This window comes from Parus major, chromosome Z (genome assembly GCF_001522545.3).
Source record: "Parus major isolate Abel chromosome Z, Parus_major1.1, whole genome shotgun sequence".
Classification (NCBI taxonomy): Eukaryota; Metazoa; Chordata; class Aves; order Passeriformes; family Paridae; genus Parus; species Parus major.
This window is the reverse complement of record NC_031799.1, coordinates 32,463,589-32,489,096: the sequence shown is the minus strand read 5'-3', so window position 1 is coordinate 32,489,096 and position 25,508 is coordinate 32,463,589. Positions and strand designations below refer to the sequence as shown.

Below are 25,508 nucleotides of genomic sequence, written 5' to 3'. Positions count from 1 at the left end.
AAATGCAATTGCCTGCTCTGAAACTGGCTTTATTCCTACATGCAAATTGTTCAGTTCAAAATTTGAAGAGTTTATTAATTTTAATAAACTAGATTTCTCAGTTTGCAAAACTCCTGTTATTCTGAGGAGAATCAAAGAGTAATTTATAATTAAGTACATTTAAAATTAATTAATGGACTATTTGTTTAACACAGTGTTAATGTAGGCCTTTTGCTTTAAGTTCTCCATCCAAGTTATGAATTTTGCATATAAATAAATGAAATCCAAGAAATTAAGAAAGTCCTTACAGTGCTATAATCACCTTTGTAAGTGTGAGAAAATGAAAGGCCTTCTAGCATTCTGGCATGCAGAGTAAGCGATGAACAAATATTTGTCTATAACTTCTAATTAGTTTGTGCTAAGGCTCTTAGCCAAATAGAGAGTGTATACATAAACACAGGGAATTTTAATAAAATTTATTAATTTTATTAATAAATATTTATTAATAATTAATAAAATTTAATTAAAAGTACAATAAAGTACTTTTTCAGATTTAAATTTTCCCACATTTCTGAGTTTTAGTTAAATCAGAAAACTATGTCATAGAAAATGATGAGAATAAGCTGTATGCGTAAATTGCCCACTTAAACATTCAGACTAATATTTCTTATTTGTGCAAATCTGAATGTGCAGAACTACGCATCTCTGCTGGGGTGAGATATATTTCTGGGTTTGACACTTTCTCTTCATTTGTGTATGAAAATGTAGGCTTTAATAACCAGTATTTTCTTTTAGCAATTCAATTCCCTTTTTTAAAATCATTATTTTACTAGCTGCAGAATACTGTTTCCTTGATTATCTGTCATATTGGTTGTATAATTAATTTAATTTAAATAATTTAATTAAGCTTGATCAAAGCTATAATATTTTTTTTTTATTTTACCTACTTCTTCCAGCTCAGAAATGGGTGAAACCTCCTATGTTTACACCTTATATTATGATCCCTCTAAGGGAATTAGTGAAGCCTAAAGAAGTAACAGTCACAAAAAGGACACATTTCCTTGAAAAGCTACTCATATCAAGGCTGCAAGAGATATTTTAATACATTAGAAACACTACGACAAATAATGGTTAGAAAATTGAAGTAAAGATAAGCATAACTTGACTGTGACAGATCCATACAAAACTTTCAAGTACATATATACAAATTGTATCCACAGTACTTTTTTCTGAATGAGAATATCCCTACAGGAACTGCGCCTTTGATATACACAGACTGGTATGCTTTACCTCTGCATAGACAAGACATAAAAAGATGTAAAAATAATCACTTGCATGGTCTGAAAACTGTATGACTCAGCTTTTCTTTCTAGTGCATTAGAGATCACTAGCACCCATAGTGAGAAGGGTCCTGCTGGGGAGCCCAGGTTACAGATGAAATTCCCTTTTGTATCTTCTCAATAATTCGCTTTAGAGTGGTACAAAATTTTTTTATGCCTTTGCCTATTTTGAAACTAATATGTAAACTGCTTGGATAGGAAATAGACTGGATCTTAAATCCAGGTATTAGGTACCCAATTTCAAAAAACAGCATTTACTACTTTAAAGCACTTTTAACTTTATGAATCATCAACTCACATGTTGCCATGGGCTATGCCCTGATTAAAGTTAATTTATAAAATGAGCAATTTGGAGCTAGGTCACAGCTTGTGGAGGAAACTACCAGGAAAATATCAGGTGTGAAAGGAAGTTATACTGTGGTTTGTTTCTTTTTTAATGAGTTGGCCAGCCATTACCAGTGCACAGCATAAAAGTATTTCTTCTGTTGAAATGCTGTGTTTCAAATGGAAGTATGAGCTAAGTGGGAGGATGGAGACATTTGTGATTACTAACATTTCTGTGGTATGTGCAAAATATATGTTAACCTTACTGTGTTTGGCAGTGTCTCAAATAATTTTATGCAATTAAGAGTTTTGATGAAATTAAATGAATTTCTTATTTCTCCCCAAGGTCTCTGCAGAGATTTCTTTCTTTACTCTGTTAGATTATCTGTCTAAATAGATATCCAGAGCTCTGGGAATATGAATGAAATTTTCATTAAAAAAACTTATGAGTGATTAATGCATGAAATACAAAATGTTCCGAAGTTCATTTTATTCTTTTTAATTTTCTTTCTTTTTTCACTACTTAGGAAAATTCCTCCATCTTTTGAAGGTAATTTCATGCACTAGAAAGGCTGCTAGTGTTTGAAATGGAGTCACTGATGCTTTAAAATGGACACTACTCAAGATCTCTTATATTAGTTTTTAGTAGCTCTTACTTGAAAATATTTGGCAGGCTGGACTCTTATTACAGCAAAAGATCAGACAAGTAAATATTAAAGTGCTCCTGAAAAAATGCAGCTCATGTGAACAGTATCTTTTGTCTCAGAGCAGAAGAAAGAGAAGTTTGGCTGAATTGAGAACATGTCATTTCCACAACATTATTTTCACTCTCCATGAAGCCTGCAGAGAACTCATTGGAAAAGATTATAGAATGGGTGAAAATATGTCACCACTCCCCCAGATGTCTGCAAAGGGTTAACAAGGAACAGGAAGGCAGAATTGTTTATTTCTGCATCCACCCATAGCAAAACACAGAGGGAACAGACAAAGAGGGAAGGTTTTAAAATGGCTGTTATCAGAGATGTCAAAGATGCAAGGCCCTAGGAGAGGCCAGCTATCAAGAAAAGTAGACTCACTTGGTCTGCAGAACTAGAAAAGTCTGCCAAGACACTGCCCTATGGGCATAATCACCTGATGAGGGGTGGCTGAGGACCTTGTCATGAAAACAAGCACCATGGAAGGCACTGCTTCATCAGCATGGATGCAAAGGAAAGCAAAGTAAACAATAAGGATATTGATACACAGCTCAGAGTGATGGTTTCGGGGACACAGTTTGAAACAGAATTAGGACATTTTAGAATCAGAAGTCTAGGGAATATTTCACTCTCTGAAAAGCTTTGAAATGTCAACTCCTTGTCTTGGTTTGAAGCTGGATCCAATGTTGAAATTCTGAAGTTTCTGTGGGATAGAAACTTCCCTTTACAATGCATTCTAGTTCTGATCTTAATATACCCTGGGAGGTTTAGGGAGATGAAGTCTTTTTCAATCCATAAAGGTCTGGGAAGGAAGCCCCCACTAGGAATAAAAATGGATTACTACAACAAATTGTGCCTGGAAATGTTCTGAAGTAAGCAGTTTTCTTACTCATTTCTATTACATGTTAAGCTTCCTCCCCTTAAAGCAGGGTAATGAGGTACAGACTTTCCACACTGAAATCTTCTGAGTTTCAAGTTGCTTCATGAAGTGTGGTCAGAGGCTTGAACTGCACATTGTTACCACACAAAATGTCAGAAGCAGCTCCATTAAGTTCCTTGACAATCTAATCCAAACTCCATTAAAATCAAGAACATGTACTTATAAGTTTGATAAGTTCTGCATTAAGCTCTTGTGTGTTTCTAAAGGTGTTCCTATGAAGCTCATTACTACTGTGGTTAAATGCCCTTAAAGCAGTAAAGACAGATTTTGCAGAGCTCTGGAGGTGTCTCAGTATATGGAAAATGTCATCCACATAATACCGGAGTGAGAAAATCATAGGTGAGTACCATCTGCCCACCCAGATCTTCTTCACCACCTCTAAAGTGAGCTGTTTTTTTATTCTTCTTATGGGTTTAGCATAGAAAGTCTAGCAACAAAAAGCCAGAATAATAACAGCTAATCTTTAGTTGGCCAAGCCTGTATTGTTTTCTGGCATCAGGTATCACAGTTCTACTCAGAGGTAAAGATTCCATATTACATTTTAGGCTGAAGTCCCAGACTTCATGCTGAGTTTGACTTTCCCCCCTCTCCCCCCCTCAAACCCCCCCTTACTCCACTTGACGGCCCATGGGTTGACAAAACAGAAAAATAAGGATATTTCTGACTCTGAGACAGATTGCAAAACAATTTTTACAGGATGCTGCAAGAAAAGAGATGGCTATCAAGTTAGAAGATCAACTGCTTGTGTGTAGTTTAAAGGCACTGGGCTAAAAGTCCCACAACAGGAGTTGGAACTAACTCATTGAGTGCGTGCATGAGTGTTATAAGTGCATGTGTTCCCCTTGTGGACTTGAACTTTGGCTCAGTTTAGCAGATTTTTCCAGAAATAAAACTGGACCAGCAATGACAGGTTCTGCTCCAGCCCTGCTAGTCTGGATGCCCTGAAGTAAGAAGTTTTCATAATAATTTCTATTCAGTATTAAGAAATCCTGGGCAGGAAATAATGTAATAAAGCAAGCTTGCAAATCTAGCCAATTATAAATAAATCTCTCTGTTTTTCAAAGGGCATGTCTGCAGTTCAAATACAAGAAGTTCTGAGAATCTGAAAAAAACAAAGTTGCCCTTCACATAGATATGAACATGGGGCTCAATGTGGGACTTGTGTGGATTGTCACTGCTCAGTTGAAAAATGTTTGGGATCAGAGCCATCATTTCAGCTGGGTTCAAAATCCTGTTTCACAGAATCAGCATGAAGAGTTGCTCTACTCTTCAAATTACTGGGGAGAGAACAAGCTTGAGCCTGTACAGCAAAGTGGATCTGGGTTGGTGTCTGTGACATGGGGACTTGCAGCTTCTGACAGGGTATTTTCCCTTCAGTGCACCAACACCTTTGAGATGACATTTTACAACCCAGCATTTTTCTGGCACAGTCTCATGACATTATCCCATCATAGGCAATCTTCACCAGCATCAGGGTCTGGCAGGGCTCCCCCAGGTGCCCAGTAATTCAGGTAGCGGTACACCACAATCCAACTATAATTGATTTTCACAATGGCAAGGCAGTTAATAACTATGATGGCAACAGCACACCCAGTGACATGTGCAATCAGTGTACTTGCTTGGTACACGAGAGGAATATATCTTTCAGCTGTTCAGGCAGTGTGAAACAAACTTCAGTTACTGATGAGTACCCCAATTGATAAATACAGCCACTGAAGTGGCCAAGACACACTTCCAACACACGAAACATAGCTGGCCAGCTTGTTGATTTGTTGGTGCTGGTTCATAGGTAGTGCCTAATCTACTACTAATCCACTGCAACCAATCTGCAGATCCTGCTTGGTGTCTGTCCCATCATTCTCAGCTAGCCACAGCTCTCTGGTATCAATGTATTTAGACAAAGTCCCTCATGTAGCCTCGCTCAACCAGCACAGCTGACACAATCCATTGGGAATCAGTGGTTCAGCCAAAGCTCTAGAAGCAAACAGCAAACATCCAGCAGCAGAAGGAACTGAAGAGGTATTTCCATTTCTTAATTTTCTCTCAGGGAAAAAGAAATGTAAACTCATTCTGAAGCTACCCTTGATTTAACAAATAGGAATTCAACTAATTTTAAAGCTGTGACTTCTAAATGAGGATTACAGATGCACTAAAATCTTGGATGTGGGGAAAAGGTAACTCCTTACATGCAAATTTAATAGGAGGAATCTTCCAAGATAAAAAAAAAAACCTGATTGAATTTTTCAAGTTTAGTCATTTATAGCCAACAACAAAATGTCGGTTGCCGCCATAGAAGCGTCCACAAGTGTGAGAACAAAGCTCTCTCTAGTTCATTCTCTGATGATACAGAAATCCAGAGGGTGCTGCTGTGTAAGAGGTAACATTTAAACAAAACTAAATTCCAAGGGTTTATAAACAGACAACAATAGGAAGAAAAGAAGCTTCTGGAATAATTCATATTCACTTACCATTTCATTCACACTTTTCTTTGATTTTTTTTCTGCATTTAGGTTTACATACCCATATTGAGTAGGAGTAAAAATTTAGTTTCTCCTTTTTCCTTACATGCTTGTGTATTTCTTGAAGAAAGAGAAAAAAGACCCCTAACATATTTTTTAGCTAGTGCTCTTTAGCAGACCATTACTGGAATATTCACTTTTCTCCAGAAGAATTACATCTATTATCTGGAAATCTTAGCAGTTCCAGGGGAAAGATTTGTCAGTTTTTGAAGAATATTAAAACACTACATCAGATAGTGATTGCAAAGGCTATTCTATGACAAAATTCATCAAGGCAGCTCTCCCTCAGCTTCCTGGTAGCAATGTGCTTGAGAAACCAAGAGTAAATTCTGCCTACTGGACCTATTATTTTCTCCTAGAACATGAAACACCAATTGTAAAAGCATTTAACTGACAGTTGCGACACATTACACTTGACTGTGATCCTTTGTAAGCTCTGGTGACTTCATGACATGCTTGAAATTGCTATTCAGAGCTCTCTTCTGTTGGGTGTACAGGCTTCTTTTGTTGGCAGGAGTTGGTCCTCTGTCGGCTGGATCAATGAGGATCCAGCTGCAGAGCTTTGTTATACCAGTGCCAGCAAAGATTTTCCGGTGCTTCAGGCAGTCACATAATCTGTGCTATCAAGGAACAGACATCTCTCACTATTCAAATACTTGAGAGAGGTTACACGTCCCCAGGCCACTGCTGAAACAGCTTAGCTAGTATATATGGTATTCCAGCCTGCTGCTCAGAGGAGTATAAGAGTAAGGTGTAAAAGGAGTGCATGCAGGCCCTAGAAGACATTTAGGATGACAGAGGAAACTGTCTCAAATGCCTGCAAAACACCTGGCCTGGGTCTTTTCAGTAACTGGACCACTTGACAAGGTTTTTGCTGAGGACTCTCAAAACTGCCCAGCTATTGCAGACATCTGGCCATCTTCATACAGCAATAAAGCCACTGCACCACTCTACACAGCTCAGGCTTTTAGGTGTGCTTAGGAAATATGTGAACAGAGTAACTGTTCCTGGTAACTGAAAGAGAACCCTTACAAGTCTCCAAGCTGTTCTTTTAAATTTCTTATTATTGCCAAGCCTCCAAATTTCAAAGTTCCTCACTCTCTCTGCCTCTAGAGAAGGGAGCTGCTCTGGGTGCTGCTGGTCAAAGACACACACAGGAGACAAGCTGGTCAGCATTGGAGAACAGCATATATTGTTTCTGCTAAAAGACTAGAACAAAATATCTGTGCAGAGATGCTAACCTCTCTTAGTTCAGAAAGTTAAAACACTGATAACTCAGGGCAGGGGAGTTCTAACAATGCAACTGAAGATTGTTTCACACACAAAATATCATCCCATTTCCCTTCCACTCTCCAACACAAAAATGTTGCTACCTGGCATGACAATAGCAATTTACCTGGCTATTACTCGTATGAATCATGGTTCTTCGTCTCACTCCTTTCTGTGTGCTAGAAACATGATATACTGGGGGAAAAGCTACTTATTTTGTCTCATAAAAACTGAAGTTCCTCAACAAAAGAACAAAATTAATGATATGCTACCTGCAGAACATGAGGTAGGTGAGGACAGTGTAAGACAAAATAGTCAAACAGCAATTCAGTCGTTCAGCCTGACACAGGTTCAAAAACACATGACCAAAAGAAATCAAGAATTCAGTATATTCTGAAGTGTTATCTCTGAGGAAGACATCTAGGTTTCAATGGACTATTAAAAAAAAAAAAAAACCTAACAAAAAACTATTACAAACAGGAGGCAGAAATAGCCTAACTACATAAGACCGAAATCCCAGCACTATGTAAATACCTTGACATATTTTCCCCCAAATATTTTCCTTTTTTTGGACCCTATTTCTGTCATAGTCTTGGCAGAAGGAAAAGATTATTACTGGGCGTTGTCTTGGGGGTAAAACACCTCTAAAATAGTGCAGCTTGATGGAAACACAAATGATGCTTGTTTGTAGAGAATTAATAAAACAAATGCCATTCATTTCACTACTTTGTCATCAAACAGGCAGATAATAGCACTTCCAGTCCTCTTGTGTGAGCAAAAGACAGAAACAGAAGTAAAAATCTCCCACTGGAAGTTACTGTCTCAGAGGTTTCACAGTTAGATAACATTCCTAAATAAAGTGTAGAAAAAAGGGATCTTGCAAAAATCGATCCTCCTTGTTACCCGTGCTAAAGGAGGATGAGAACAGTCTCTAATATTAGACCACTTAATGTTGCAGGGCGGAAAAATGCAGGTCAGGGGTTCAGATAGGGTGGGATAGATCCCTGGTACTCTCATTGGAAGGCATGCCAAGAAATCAGATCTCAAGCTAAGGAAAGACTAGGAGCAGCCATGGGCCCAGCTGCAAATTTGTACAGCTATGCCCCAAGTGTATCCCAAATGGACAGTCAGGGCTCAAGGCAGGTTTGTAAGCCTTTGAGGACCAAGTGACCACCTGATCTTATTTTCACCTGTCTCATGCAGGTTTACTGTGCAATGAATAAAATATCCATGCATCAAACTCCAAATACGTGACACTGTTATCCTGATTAGCTCTGTATTTTGGGCTGAACTGGAAACAGGAGAGGATGTGCGCAGCAACACTTTGTACATGGAAAGGAGAAGAAGAAACTCTCCATCCTGAAGTCCTAATAGACAGGAAATACAGCACAGTCACCCACTTAAAGCTGAGCAGATTTTCGCACTCTTCTTAGATGATGCACCTGTTTGTATAGCCACTGCCTCTGACAAAAAAATTAGAAGCATGCATGCAGACACACACACACACACACACACACACACACACACACACACACACACACACAGAGAGAGAGAGAGATATTTAAATACTGGTGTATATAGAACCACAAAACAGAACCAAGGAGTAGTTTGGGTTGTAAGGTACCTCTAAAGGTCATCTAGGTCAACCTCCCAGCCATGGGCTGGACACAGAATCATGAAAAGGCCTCCAAGGTCACCAAGTCTGACTTCTGACCAGCTACAGGCAAGTAGAGCTAGCTAAAGGTAACTAAGCTTGTTAGCTAACTTGAATTCACTGTGCAACTCAGTAAAACAAAAGTCTTAGGAATCAATAAATCAGATTTTTCTTAAAAAACCTCCAGTATTATGTGGAATATATGTAGATCTTTAAAGATAAATTTAATAACAAATAAATAAATAGTAGACATTAATATAAGCATTTCTGTAATGTAGCTTTCTTTAACAAATAACTGGTAAAATTAGGACAATGTAAAGAAGAAATTAGTGCAGTCTTTCGTGAGGAGAAACGGAGGCTGGTTTTGGTCCTGACCAACTTTTTTGTAGTAACAAATTTAGTTAACAGCCTCCTGAAAAATCCCCAGTTTTATAATACCTGGATCTGATCCTACAATTAGAGCTATAATATGATTCATTGTGTTATTGTATCACATAGATGAAGTCATTTTATTGTCTTTAATAAAAACACCCCCACCATTAATAGTAATAGTAATAGTAATAGTAATAGTAATAGCAATAGCAATAGCAATAGTAATAGTAATAATAGTAATAATAATAAATAATAAATAATAGGATTAGGTTTGGTCAGAAGAATAATCAGAATCAACAGAAGAATAGCTTTTCAACTTTTCTGTAGGAAGCAGAAAGCAAAAGTAGAACTCTTTTATCTTGCTTCTTCAGAAAAATTTAAGGAATCAATAGCTCTTACACTTCTACATGAACAAGAAGTCAGTTTCTATGTAACTCGTCCCAAATGCATTTCTCATCAATTTCTTGAACTAGTACAACTGTTTTTGACTTTTCAGCCAAATGGTGCTCTTAATTGTAGCATCATTAGATTTTTTCAGAATTTTCTGCCAAAGTTTATCTTGTGTAGACAATGGCTACACTTTTTGCCTTTGATTGGAAGCCTAACAAAGTTTCATCCTTTCAGCAGATATTTTAGTTGTGGACATTTTCAATGTCTAACCTTTCAACATGAAAATGGTGCAGCTGTCACAATCTTTCACAGAGAAGGACTGCTGTTGTCCTGAGCTATGGCTGATATCTTTAAAGCAAGCCCACAAATCACACTGCATTGACAGTGGTATGACATGTGGTCCCCTGGGATCCCTGGGCTGGAGAGACTGAAAGGATAGCAGATATGAAAGGATAGCAGAAGACCAGGGTCGCTCAGGCTGTATAACCAAAGGACACTGTCCAGATTGGAAGCATCTTGTTCATGATTGTGACTTCAGGGAAGCAATAGTCATTTATATGAGGTGAGGATCTGGCTGTCATATTTATGGGACATGCTTTTGGGATATTACACAACAATTTACCATTTGGCCACATATTTAATGAAAACCATAACAATTATTAAAAATAAAGCTCCTGATCTGGTGTTATACAGCAACACACAGATTCTGACATCCATACTGGAGATAGAAGAAGCCTTGAATAATTCTTGGTTCCCCATTTGAGGAAGCGAAGACTTTCTTGTTCTTCTTTGCCAGAGTTAAGAAAAAGAACATTTTCAAAATTCACACAAGCAGAGGGCAAAAATTGTATTGAGAGAAAACTAAGTATGAAGGCTGTGTTTATAGGACAAAGTGAAAGGAGTGAGGAAAACAGAAAAAAAAAGAAAATTAAAATGGAATATTTCCCCTGTAGCAGGAATGCTAAGAGATTGTGACAAGGAAAACCTGATAATATAAAGGAGATTTTGTCTACATTACAGGAAGGAAGTGAGGAAGGGACGAAGGAAGGAAGTGAGAAAGTGAGGAAGAAAGGACAGAAAATACCAATGTTATTTCCTTTTCAGAGAGGTTAAACATGAAGTGTGAACTGCATGAAACAGTGCGTAAATCAGTATTCTAACACACATGCTCAGTGCAGCCAATTTCCCGGTTTTGTTGCTGTGATAATGTGAAGTGAGATGACAAAGAATAAGCTTGATTTCAAATAAAAGAGGAGCAGGCTGTTCCTGAAGGACTGCGCCCAGTGGAAAGCGACCCACATTGGAAGAGTTAATGAAGAACTGTAGCTCACAAGATGGGCTCATGCTGAAGAAGTTCATGGAGAACTGTCTCCCCTAGGAGGGATAGCACACTGGAGCAGGGGAATGACTCCTCTTCCTGAGCTGTGGCAGGAACAATGTGTGATGAACTGATTTTAACCTTGCTCCACATCACCCTTTGCTGCTCACAAGGAAGGAGGAGGAAGAGGAAAGGAGGGAGGGGTGGGGGGGAGAAGATGTTTTTGAGATTTGTTTTACTTCTCTTTATCTTCCTCTGATTTTTTATTGGCAATAAATTCAACTCATTTCCCCTTGTCTGTTTTGCCCATGATGGTAATCAGTAAGTGACCTCTCCCATCCCTTATCTCAACCCATGAGTCTTCAGTTATAACTTCTCTCCCCATCTGGTTGCAGAGAGCAGCTTTGGTGGGTACCTGGCATCCAGCCAGGATCAACCCACCACTCTCCAACTTTACAGCTTCAACTGTTGTATATAGAAATTTCTTATACTCTCAAAACCCTAAGAAAGGATTTGAAGTACAGGAATTTATTTTGCAAACAGGGAAAATTAAACTAGTAACTGGAAGTTTTAAATGTCCTGTTCTCAGCATATCCATTAATTCTATCTATAAAGACATTTCAAAATGTGGAACTTCAAATCACTGTTTCCTTAAAGACCATTCTATTGGCTTCAGCATTGAGGTTCAAGCTAGTTGCAATATAGCAATGGGACATAATATAAGCTGAGGTAAACTCAAAATGAGACCCAAAGATCTGAGAAGCAATCTGTATTTCTTTAAAAAAAGAAGAAAGAAAAGGACATCCCAATTACACAGATATCCATAGAGAAAGGGATTTAAAATGTTCAGGAGTAACAAGACAATTAGGAAGAGCTAGAACATATAGCATACTGAGCTTTTTTTTGTTTGAAAAATGCTGTTGTTTGATCTGTGTCACTATGCATTTAAGACTAAAACTACAGAGAGAAAAAAAATGATGTTCAGAAATTAATTCCTATTAATTCCTAGTAATTACTATTAATTTCTTAGGTGTTTCACACAAAGAACAAAGACATGTTATACATCTCTTCATGGGAAAAATACTTTTATGTTTTTATAATATGGAGAGAGGAATGATGTCTGCAGCTTGCATGATTTCTGGACTATCACCGTCAGGGGTACTGGCCTATGCCTTGAAGGTTATCTGAATCAGCTACTGAATAACTTCTCCAAAATTCTATCTCCATAAATAAAATTAAAAATATTTTTAAGAATCTCTAACCATACTCCTTCTTGAATCAAAGATTCAGGGATACAGCCTGTTCTATTCTATTCTCTTCTGACTTTAACTACTAAGTGGCCAACAGGCAAAAAAAGACTTAAACCCAAAATCTCATAATTAAACAAAGAGCCATAAATATGCCACTAAAGGTGCTGGTAGTTTTAAACCTCCAAAGAATATGAAAAATAAAAGATAAATATGAGAGAGGGCTCTTATAATTTCCAAATACTATACCTTTTTACAAATGCATTCTTTTCAATGAGAGTGAAATCCATCACCTTTAAGTCAGGAGTACTGAGGCACACAGAAACAATACAACTAACCTCTAATTTCTGAAATGTGTAATCTGTGATCTGAAGAAGGGCTTGTGAGCACACAATAGGCTACAGATTGACCCAAGCCTTGCATACAAAGAAATGTATTCCTATGGTTAGTTAAGAAAATGAACTCTGTTTAACCTACTGGTAAAAATACTCTATGTCTATGTAAGCATACACTGATCTTAAAATCACTTTTACTTATTCAGGATTCCTGCACATAATTAAATAAAGATATGTTTTATATATATAATATTGTATCTCAAGAAAATTCAGTTCCTTCTTGGTTGCCATAACACTGGATCAATGCAAGCCAATAGGAGGGTAAACTTCAAGTTGCTTTCAGTAGTTTTGCTCTGAGCAATCCAGAAAACATATCTCTTTGCCTTCAATAGAGCCCAATTGTTGCAAAAGACCTGTTATTATAGAATCATAGAATATGCTGAGTTGGAAAGGACCCATCAGGATCATGTAGTCCAACAGCTGTCCCTGAGCAGGACACTCCAAATATCAGAACATGTGCCTGAGAGCATCGTAATGCTTCTTAAAGTCAAACAGACTGGTGCTATGACCACTTTCCTGGGGGGACTGTTTCACTGCCTCCAGGTGAAGAACCTCTTTCCTGATATCCGACTTAAACTTTCTCCTACTCTGCTTCATGCCATTTCCTAAGGTCCTGTCACTGATCATGTGAGTGAAGAGATGGGTACTTGCCCCTCTGTTTTCCCCCACGAGGATGAACAAGACCACAGAGGTTTCCCCTCAGTCTCCTCTTCTCAGAAGAGAAAACAGAACATAAGAAGAGAGATAACAGAGAATAGAAAAAGTGATCTGAGCCACTCCTCAAACACCTCCTCAAGGCCCTTCACCACCCTAGTTGCCTTCCTTTGGATACTCTCTAACAGCTTCATGTCTTTCTCATATTGTAGCACCCAGAAGTGCCCCCAGAACTGGAGGTGAGGCTGCCCCAGCTCAGAGCAGAGCAGGACAATCCCCTCCCTTGCCCCGGTGGTGATGCTGTGCCTGATGTGCCCCAGGACAGGGTTGTCCCTCCTGGCTGTCAGGGCACTGCTGGCTCATGTTCAGCTTTCCATTGACCAGGACCCCCAGGTCCATTTCAGCAAGGCTTCTCTGCAGCATCTCATTCTCCAATCTGCATACAAAATAAGGGTTGCCCTGCACCAGCTACAGAATCTGGCTCTTGTTGTTGTTAAACTGCATAAGAAACATACTTCACTTTTTAATCTTCAGGACCTTATATGGATTATACATCTTAGGAGACTTCATTTTTTGCAGTTGTGATAAACCATATGTGTATTATTACAGTTGTCTGTGGCACTGCTCCAAATCATGCAAGATTTTATTCCAGAGACATCTCATGAAAATGTTCCTTTCTTCCAGGATCATTACGAGCTCTCACATGCTACTGAGACCCATGATTCTTATGTTTTCAGTATGTCAAGAACTTTAGGTAAGCAATAGCCTGCAGCTCCTACTGCAAATGAATAGAAATAATTTCTGAAACCATATTTTGTCTTCTCTGAAGTTTACATGCATTCCCTATACTTACAGATGTAGGTTTAGTCACACAAATGTTTCAGAGAAAGAATGCTTCACTTGTTCTTCTATAACACTCTGGTTTCCCAATCTTTTAAAATAACTTTTATAGAAGCAACGGAAGATCATTGCTTTTAAAGAAAGCTCACCATTTACTATGGCAAATTCCATACTCTTTATCATTTTCAACTTCTTATGTAGAACTAGCTATTGCTGTGGTAGATAGTAAAGCAACTGCTGTCCTATAGCATATAGTTAGGGCAAATCTAATTATGTATTTTTTAATGCTGTAGTTCTACTCTCACAAAGATATGACTAGCCAACAGGGATACACTGAGGCAATAACACTTCGACTTTTTTTTAAATTTAACACACCCATTTTTCACTGTGAGAAAAATACATGAGCATTTATATTTTAATCTTTTTTGGTCATCCTCAAAAATGCAGTAATTGTAAATATATGGCAAATTCGTTGAAGAAACTGAATGCTGAAGAATGTGGAAAATATAAAGTAATTTATGCATTAAAAATTATTCTTCCAATTAAGGGTATATAAGAAAAGGGTTAATTTAACTAAAATTACTCAGGCACACTAGTGCTAGTATATTTGTCTATTCTCAAGCCACAGAGAAATAACATCAGTCTTTATATTAGCAGTGCAGCTATCTTCAGACTTCCAAGTAAGAATTGTCATGAGAGTGCAAATGAGTTTGTTTTAGTACTAGATGTTTAGGAACTCTGTTTCTTAGGGAAAGTCCTCTTGAGAAAAATTAAGCTTACTTGGACTAAGCCAGAAATGAGCCTGCTCCTAAATCCTATATGCAAAAAATTTTTGACTCTTTTTCCCATCCAGATTTTTGTGATTCCAGTCAAGTTTTTACAGATTTTTAAAAGGAGACTAGAAATAGTCTCTTATTAGGCAATCCAGAATTTTGTGATGCATGCCCTTGGTTTAGGTCAAGAGGTCTAGATGATTGCTGTCTTCAGATCACAAATGAGACTAGCCCAGGAACTATCTACTCTATTTCATTTACTTCAGGACCACTTCTGGCTCAGAATAGAAAATCAAAGAGAAAAGAAATGGGGTGGAAAACTTCCAAAAAGAAAAAAAAAGAGGCAGTTGGAAATACACTAGAAAGCCAGCAACACATCGAGTCTACATAGATTTCAAGGTCACTGTGCAATGAAACATGAATCTTGAAACTGTTTTCAAGATTTAGGTGTCCTCAGAACTTAACAGAGATGGTGAAAAAGTCCTCCCATCATCAACCAGCAGCCTTAGAGATGTAGTTTAGAAGAATAAAGTCCGATTTAGATAATTTAGCAGGAAAAATGATAGGGAAGCAATGTAAAAATAAAAGCACAAAGGAAATAAAAAAACAAATTAGGATGCAAATATGTTGGCTGAATGACCAAGTGAAGTGAAGGGTCAAAAAGTCCCATTTCTCACTGGTAACAAATAAGGATGCTAAGGTCCAAGGAGATAAAACAACTTGCTTAGTCCTACAGAAGAAATTGCAGCCTTTTCACTTTAGTGCCTCATCTACTGTCATGTGGGTATTTACAGGGAGCAATAATCCTCATAGATAATGTAATTTGATAGACCTAGAAAACTTTGATGTATCTAAATTAAAACTACAACATTATTTTTAGTGCTGCTTCAAATCAGATATGCTACTGCAGCTAAGCATAGAGAACAGTTCAAACAGAGATAATAAAATCCTTCAAAAGAACACCAAGAAAGCAGCATAAAGTGAGAAAATAATCTTTGAGATTATACATATCTCCCCCTTCCAACCCACAACCCCCCTTCCCCCCCGAAAAATATAAATTAAGTGAATGGAAACTGATTATTAAAATAAAGACCCTAAAATGACACAAGTATGGAGGAGGAGAGGGAGTGAGCATGTGAGAGAGATCTGAGAAGTCAAGAGGAGAGGAGTTGAGGCAGGGCTTCTCTCCTTACTTGGCACAAGCCACTGATGCACATATCCAGGGATTCAGTGTAGCACCGTGTCCCATCCAGAACTTTTGGTGCCAGCTCCACAACCAGAGCCGTTCCTCTGGCCTGGCACTTCAGTGAGCATGGGTTGTCCGGGTCATTAGTGACGGGAAGCCACTCATAGAGCTGCCCCTGGTACTTGACGTCGTTGTGAGCAGAGCACTGCTGGGCACGAAAATCACCTGCTTCTGGTGGGCAGTCCTGCAGAAAAGATAGAGGATAAGATCAGCAAGTCTATTCGGGACAGCCAGTTGCAGCATCATGCAGCTGGCTGTGTTCCACAGCTGCCAGATGGAGAGAATTTCTGTTTAGACAAAAAAGAGTGATTGAAATAGCTACAGCTACACATAATTCAACAGATAATTATACCTTTCTTTTTTCTTTCCATGAAAGTATTGAAAGAACACCAAGACCATATGTAAATGGGAAATAAATAATGCACTGTACATGTCTTAACCACAGCCTTGTGGTTAAGCAAAAGAGGGTCACAATGCTCTTGCTGGATCTCATTCTACTTGTGCACATATGTGGAGAAGCATTTGTGCACAGCCACTCTCTTTCAGACACATTTTCCTCTTTGTTTGAGAAGAAAGAAAAAAGAACTACGTGATTTAATTGTTTCTTTATTTAAGCTCTTGCCACTAGCTTTTTTTTTTTTGGCTTTGCCTCACTGGCATAAATCAGTTGCTTCAGCAACAAGAATCAGAAGCATTTGATACATATGTGCATTTCTTTAACCTAAGATTTCATAGCTCACATAATTAGGAACCTGCAACTGAGAAGACCTTAAAGAAAAACCTTTTTGATTCTTCAGGAGATTTGTGAGACATATAAATCTAACTCTGAACTCAGCCTACCTGATAAAAAAACCAAAGACCACTCATACTACATAAAGTACCTTATTGACAAGAATTTTAGGCTTTTCTTACCCACATACACTTTCTTGCTTCCACTTAGCACTGAAGAACATTAGACAGGTACTCAAGACAGCAAGAAGAGCTTTAAAATCATGAGTCTTCAGGCAAAATAAACATGAGTTCTTTTTATTTCCTTTCCAGTATTTGATCCTTGAAGAATGGTATTTCAAGTCTTCTTGTGCAAGCAACCACAAAGGCTAGGGATTCACTAGGGTTTTCTTAGAAGTAATTTGAATTTCTCGCATAATTACAGGAATGTAGGAGCTAAGCTTTATGAAAAACATTAAATATCATAAGAACTGAGACAAAAAAAAGATCAAATGTTGGCAATATGACTGCCTCAGATTATCAAGATCGCAGAGTCCTCCACCTTACTGCCGTAAGGAGATCTGCTCCTGGATGACATCTGGTAAAATGACAGATGTAATGAACAGTTGTTACAGTCTCTGCTTGGGAACTATAACATTTTTTTAATCCTAAATCATAGACAATCCTAAATGTTGATTATAGACTTGGTAGGAAAAGCTTTTGATGCACATGCTACCACATAACTAGAGAATATATTTATAGGATATTTGTATTCTCTGTTTGCCCTTAAACTACTTCTTCCTATTAGACAATCATTAATGACAACCTTATTCACAGATTTCTTGTGCTCCCAGCCAGAAAAGTCTTATTGCTGTTGAGGAAAAATATCTCTTCTTAGATTTAAATAATCACCTATATTTCTCAGTTACAATTTTTACTCCCTCATTCACTAAGAGTTTTCTGCATTTTTTTAAAAGGGTAAACTATTACAGCTTTGTAATGAATTTGCTATGAAATACATGGAGGCTGCATGTCACTTTGTGACATTAATGGATCATTTTTATTATTAAAATCTAAAATAATTGTATTATTTTGTATTTTATATAATGTATTTATTATACTATATATAATAATTTTATTATCAGAATCTAAAATAAAATCTGTGTTAAAAACTAAGATTTCAAATATCCTCTCAAAGGAATGTGGCAAATTCTTGGCTATGAATTTGTCATTTGTAAGCCCTTGGCTTCAACCCAGGTTAACCATTCTGGCCTCTCAATCACTGTTGGAATGTGATTATGGCTATTTTGTTTGAATATTGAATAATCTTGGATCACAACACTCCAAACCTTTCTTGTTGTGATCTATACACACATACAAGCTGTGGTCTTAGCCACAGATTACCATATAATTTTCTTTGCACCATGTGAGAAAATTTTCAATTAATTCACTTTGTTTTTGAGACTGAGGCACCCCAAAAGTAAAGGGTCAAACTCCAGTCAAAAGTTCTGTGATCTAAGTAGAAGACAATAGTCTTCCTGTTACAAGTTCAATGGATTAAAGCTTAAGAGAAAAAAGGATATGCATTAAATCTATCTCTAGAAAAATACATATCAAAGAGCAATAACCCAGAGCTCATTCTTCCTTTTTGAAAGTGGAGGTTGAAAGTCCAACCCTTTAACTGGTATTTTACTACTGGAGAGCCCAGAAGACAGTTTTTGTATCAATATGTTACAGAAGGTTACAAGAAAAAGCCTTACAATGCTACCAGTATTTAATTTTGATTTCAAAACATAAAGAAAAACTGGGGGGCAATTGGACACTTTTTATGAACAGGGAGAACTTTTAATACAGGACAAAGTCTGGACACTGAAGTGATCAGAAAACTATGTGGGAAATTCATTATTCCTCTACAGCTCTGTAATTAGAGAGAAAGTGGTCTTTATGTTCTGCTCTTATACAAAGGACGAACAACAAGACAGTTACAGCTTGACCCAAGATCTGGTTTAGTTCTATTTTCAAACAAGAAAAGAAGAACACAGTGGCCTTATTTCCTACCACAAAATCTTCTGGTGCCTATCCTTCTCTGAATTTTTCTGTCTGTAAATGAATATAGTCAGGTCTATTGGCTTGGCAGATGCCCAAGCCAAGGCTCAGTTGCAGAAATCCAAGCCAAGTCTCTTGTTTGGTTCAAGCTTGGCTCTACCTTCAGAACTTCCTGGCTCGTAACAGCTTTATTTTTACAAAGAGAAAAAGGCCCAATAAAGCGCACGACACACAGAATTCATAATCCTGCTTTGTATAGAACTCAATACTATGTTTGTTGTGTTGGATTTTACTTCTAAATCAAAGAAATAAAAAACGTTCTTCGGCATAACAAGCCTTCAGGACACGGCAGGTGACCGGGACTGATGTTAAATACTTCCAGTCTTTGATATTGCGGTTGAAATAAAAAAATGGATTTAAATAGCAGAGCTTGTGTTTAAAAAGGTTTTCATGTGAAACTTGAAACGATTAAGAATTCATGCAAGCAGTCAGAAACACAGGCACACATACTTATCTTGGCACACAGATGTGAAAAAGGGTCAAAACCTGGTACAGTAACTTTTCTCCTGCTGAAATCCTGAGTCCTAAATTTACCTGAAGGATAAATGATGATGTCTTCCCATCAGGAAGGATCTTTCCTTCTGGTTAAGAAAGCACAAGTACTTGCATGTATATGTAAAACACCTTCACAAGCTGTATAATATTTTTTTTTTTAATGACAAAATGAACAGTGTTGAGCAAATTTTTGGTCTGAATTCTGAATATTTCTCATTTTTAGAAGCAGGTAACTGAGACAAAAAACATAGGAACTGTACAAAACTTTGCACATCCATTTCTTTTTCATCTTAAATTTACAAATTTTTATCCTATTTTATGTCAGTGGGGGACAGAGCCTCTTCATGCTGACATTTGTGCAAACATATGATCAAAGGCAGATAAAAGTTCTCAGCCTATAAATAATTCTAGTTGCTGAAACAGAAGATAAGGCAAAACCAGTGGGTTTTTTGCACATACTTTCAAGCAGTAAATTGCTATTTTTTTCTAAGCACTTTGCACACCTTTAGATAAAGCACTTGCTGTTTTGAGGCAGTCTTGCTGTGCTTTATTTCTGCACTGCTGGTGCCTGGACAAGAGAAACTGTAGACTTAACTCTAAAAAGTCTTCTTGAAAAAAAATTAGCCTGCTTTTGGTACTTGCATGGTAGCTTAGGGGAAATGGGACCCTCTGTGGCTGCCAGCTAGCCCTGCTGCATTGGCCTGAGTGAAGCTACGTGTTCCTGCAGCTAAGGGTCTGATTCTGGGAGCTGTGTAACATTGTGCAGCTTGTCTACCTGCACAACAGATTGACAGACACTTTGAGACAGCCAGAAGTCACGGGCCAAATCAGTGTAGTAGTGAATGCCAGGTAGTGCATCTCTGCATGGGCTATGTAGTTCCGTGAAGAATTCTGCTAACCACATCTGCATGGCCTGTGCTTGGCTTGGAGCACGTGGCAGCCCTGCTATCTGGCCACAAAACTACTACAGTCAGCCCTGCTTCAGGTTATTCCAATTTTGGTACTAGAGTCAAGACTTAGCAGTTTTGTTTTCTTTTGGAAATTATCTATGAGCCCCTGCAGATATGAGGAACTGCTGCCATTGCATTTCTTGAAGAATCAGAAAGAACTAATAAACTTGGAAGTTTCATCTAAGTCCATTTATCTTTAAACTTCCTATTCATTAAGACTTTTAGGGATGAAAAAATTCCAGTGAATAGGAAACAACTGTTCCTCCTTTAACTCTGTGAGTCCTAGATGGGTCTTTTATGGCCTTTAGCTCATGAAGGCTTGTGAAATATTACTGAAACACTGAGCCTGGATACCTATAATCTCTATTCATCCTGTCAGTCAAAATTTCCTCTACTGCAATGAAAATATATATAATTTTCAGAAACTATATATATTTTTCAGAAAATATATATAATGATAAGAAACACCTTTGATCTATGAAAACCATTTTAAAATATATACAAGAGTTTCATCCTCACTTCTTAGGCATGTAATATAACCCATATTATTATGGCTTCATTTTCTTCCCCACATACATTTTTTTTTAACTTGACCTTCTATCTTACCCTATTGTAATTCATAAGGTCCATGGAGTTTTGCCATGTTTGAATCCCATTCAAAACAATTTCCATTAATCAACAATCCACTGAAAAAGATAAGATGAATCCCAGATGTCCCTTGATGGTGATAGGTAGATCAGATTTCATGGGACAACAGAGGGTCAGCCTGTTTAAAGTTTACTTTGCGGGTGAAATGTAGAAGATCCTATCTAAGCAGCGATAGGTGGAAATGGTTGAGGAACTTTAAAACAATTTACAATATATGTGCTTGTGTATTTGCAGAGGCCAAGAATGATTTACTGTACCTGGAGCTTTTCCTCTGTGCAAAAAATTACTAACAACTGGACTACTCTGTGCAGCATCTGACAGAACAGCTTATTGAACCAGTTCCATGAAGTACTCACGGTGTTTCAGCTGCACCAGTTTCCCTACTGAGAAAGAAAACCTGAAGTACTCAAGTAGGGGCTTGTCTAAGACCAAATAAGAACTGTAGATAAAAACACAGAGACTTAGGAGATTTAGGGATTTATCAGAAACTTCACTCAGCCTTGAAGCTTTGTTGATTGCCCTGCTTGAATTACCTTTTTTGCAGCCAGATTTTTCAATAGGCTATTCCCATGAACTTAGAAATAACTTAGGATCATACTTAGTTGCTTAGATTGAGGGAGGCTCATACTGAAGCCTTCTCTAAGAACCCCAAGACCTTGCAGCATATGACAGAGTAAAACTTGAGAGAAATAATGGGAACAAAGAAAATGGGGAAATATCAGCAAATGTTCTCTGTGTTAAATAAACATGGCATGGAGACTAGAGCTAAACCTGTCAGTGAGCTATAAATGCAAATTTCCATTGCTATTTGTCATTATAAATATTTATAAAATATTTTTTACCAAAAAAATGTCTCTTTTTGTAAGTATGTTCTCATTTTGGCAAATAGTTCAATATGCAGCCTTCCATGTAATTTAGATTTCTTCTTTTTTTTTTTTTTTTACATCTTTTGAATATTAAACCAAGTGTTTAAATTAGATATAGTAAGTTTAATTTCAACATGAAAACTTCCAAGAACTTCAGACAAAAACTAATATAAGTACATTAAGGCATACTTTTTAAAGTGCATTGAAAGTATCATAATATCAAATAGCTCAAAAATTAGCTGTTCAAATAAAAAAAAAAGTCAGAAATACTGAATTTAAAATTTTTCCCAGAGTCCTGACAAGACATGAAATATTACTGTAAGAATATTGATTCAGGTTATTTTGGCTACAAAGTTTCTTTATACATTTACATTAACTGGACACAATATGGGTTTTTTTTTTTTTTGTTCTGTTTTTGAATTTTCACAAATTCACAGTTCTGCTTGCTGAGATTGCAAATCCAGAAGTCCAAACTTCTGTCAGTTGCTAGATACTAAAAGCACTTGTTTCCAAGTCAGAAAAAATAATTTCTAGATGACACAGTGAGGTTTTAAAATGCAACCAATCAGAAATACGACGGTAGTTATTAAAAACCAGTAGTTCGAAGAACAGACTGTAGTCACAATAAATGATCTGAGTTTGGAAGAATTTCCACTTAAAAAGTAAACTGATATTAAATAAATTTTGTGTTAGTAAGGAGATATGTGTAGTGCCTATAATTTAATTTTTCTTTTAGTATTTTACTTCAAAATGTGAACTGGGAGGTTTGATTGCAAAATGGCATTTCTAATCACCACTGGGCAGAAAAATTAAACTCTAGTAATCATTCTTGTAGGCCTGAACATATCTACTTGTTGATACTTCTTACACACTCAGTGCTTCTGAGAATTATGTACTTATATGGAAATTTAGGTTTGACACTTTCCAGGCTGGGGTTTAGAGCATGGAAAGAAGATAGTGTTATTTTGTAGAAAGTAAGATGAACAACATTGGTGCTCGTGTATACAAAATGCAGCATGAGCTGATAAGAAGCAGGGATGGAAGTAGTTTGAATGCAAGCCAAAAAATTTGGGATGACATTACATCTTCAATCAAGAGAAGAAAGTGAGGTATATATAAAAAGAGTTGCAGGTGGTGTTTACAAGCTTTGGTTGCCTGATTAATGGGATCTACAATCTACAGATTTTTATCTTAGGCTTAAGAGGAACCTTGTTGAAAAAGCTAGTGTTGTGGTGCAGCTTCAGTGTCAGTCTCATCTTTTTCTTTTTCTTTTTCTCCTTTTTCTTTTTTCTGATTCAGAAAGCAGTGCAATGAAAGGAAAAGTATCAGGGAAAATAAAGTTTTCAGTCACAAGAATAATTTTGATAATTGAGAAAAATGGCATAAATACAGTACATATTCCAACAAACAACCTCCAGACCGATTTTCATGAAAATGAAGGGAAGAGAAAGCAAAAGACAGCAGAGTGGCAGAAGGACTGAAAAAGAGCAAGGGCATATGAGGTGGCATGACAGCTTGGTACAAAAGCTGGAGAGCACCTGGCAACCAAGATTGCATGTAGCAGAAAGAAAAAAAAATGTGCAAGCTTGGGGGGAAAAAATAAAAAAAAAAGGAAAAAGAACAAGTAAAAGTCCTACTCAGAGTTTGGAATTATATTTGTTTATTGCATAATGTTCAGTATAACAACCCAGATAGTTGCAAAAACATGTTTTCATTGCATTCAGACTGATTTTCTAAAGAAAAACAAATTACTCCTTCTCTCCCTCCCATGATTATATTCTAAAATGGCTGGAAATATGCTTAAGTCCATGTGAATAGTAAGAAGAAAAAAAGCAGATGCAGTTCAAACCTAAATCATCTTCAGATTCTCTCATTCCTTCTTTTACTATTTACACATGTGGCCTCATATCCATAATCTTTCCAGTTTCTGATCAACAACAGGCAATGCAAGTGGCAAATATACTGGGCTGGATTTATTCCTTTAAGGACTGTTCAGACTCTTCAAAAGACAGCAGTATCAGTCTTTCCTACAGTCTTTATTATGCAAAATTATTCAGCACCTCTGGAATAATTAACATAGGTCACAGGGAAAACAGGCACACCACTCTTTCCCTTTGCTTCTCTTTTTCTTTATCTAATTTTTTTTCCCCTTCTGTAATTTAATTTCACAATGAATTAAAACCAGCTGCAACAAAATCTTGCAAATGATAGTGCCTATAAAATGTGTTCATTGCCAGACTCTACAACTATTCTTCCAATTCTCCAATTTCACATTTCAAATAATTTGCTTTTCGTATATGTGACTACCCATCCTTTCTTGAAAGAGGATGATCATTAAAAAAACACATCAGTTCACAGAAAGACATAGGTCACATGAGTCTGGAATTTCCATCCTCTGGATTTTCAATGTCTTTTTGGATGAAATCTTTAAAAGCAAAATCTGAGTTAACAAAAATACACACAATATTGTGAACCTTTTCTAGTGCAGAATTTCACAGTAAGCTATGAGCTTAATGAGTTGTTTTCAAGATCAAATTTGTGTGTATGCAGGCTTGGATTGTGGAGACAAAAGAGCAGACTTCATTAACAACAATGTACATGATTTATTTTTTCTTTACTATTCTGAAAGTGACAAAGAGTGTTTCAATGTCACAGGTGAACAGTTCAGCAACAGAATGGATTTTAGAGATGCAAGTCTGGGGTTCCTAAATAGCTTTAGATTGACACTACACAAGCCATTCTTTATGGGTCCCCCCAAAAATGATTTGAAATCATAAAAGCAGTCCTGAGTTTTCATATTTCAACAGAAAAAGTTGATTTTGTCAGTCATTTCAACATAGTAAAGCTGAAAGCTTGAAGGCTTCATTTTGGATTATTTGATATGAAATAATTGAGTTCTGCAGCTGTATGCCCCACTGCTGGAACCGGTATTGCCAAATACAAGATATGTAAAGGAGCTGCCTGACAAAACTATGCAAGGTTTTATTTCTAAGGAAAACTGTTCAGCTGCACAATTTCAAAGCAGAACCTAAGCTAAAAAGACCATCTAAAGAAATATTCCTTATCTTGGAAACTCAGTGATTCCAAAATAAGGGCTGCAAACCCCAGCCTCTCATCAGAGTGACCCAGGAACATCTAATGGCAGCAGAGTAGGATGTACTCTGTCTCACTGCTCCTAACATATGCAGTGGCAGATCAGACACAGAAAGGGACTGTCACAATGTGTATGCAATGCCCAAACAGAACAAAACAAATGGGCTTAAGTGTGGTCCAATTAGCCTTTAATAGTATCAAATTTTTTTTTTCCTTTTTGTGTCATATAGCAGAGCTAAGGCCTGCAACCTGACTACCACAAATCAAACTTCCCATTCTTTACACAGATGTGGTGTAGCCTAAATTCCTCAGAGGAAAACTGGACTTCTAATCTGCTATGAAATCTATTTATTAACTTCACCAGTTGCTGTCAGCTAGGGAAGATGAAGGCTGGACTGATGAGATATTTCAGGAACTCAGACGATACAATCAGAAAAAAATTCAGAGAAATCACAGAATTACAGATTATTCTGAATTGAAAGGGGCTTACAGGGATTATAGTCCAAAACCCCAAATCCTAAAGAACTGAAAGAAATCTTACTGCATAGGAGACTACAACTTAGATAGAACAAGTTTCTTTCATTATGAACTGTGGTCTACTGAGGAAAAGATAAGCTAAATATGAGCAAATATATTCCTTTTTTTAAAGTTAAACTTTTAAACTTTTAAAAAAACACGTATTGAAAG

The 25,508-nt window shown here is 37.1% G+C and overlaps 1 protein-coding gene across 2 annotated transcripts in view; it reads right to left on the bottom strand.

Moving 5' to 3' along the window:
• Positions 1-25,508, bottom strand: part of ADAMTSL1 (ADAMTS like 1) — a 387,761-nt gene that overhangs the window by 126,724 nt on the left and 235,529 nt on the right. For both annotated transcript variants that reach the window (XM_015614942.3, XM_015614944.3), the window contains one exon: positions 15,903-16,139. In XM_015614942.3, coding sequence (XP_015470428.1) covers positions 15,903-16,139 — 237 coding nt within the window. The remainder of the gene's footprint in view (positions 1-15,902; positions 16,140-25,508) is intronic.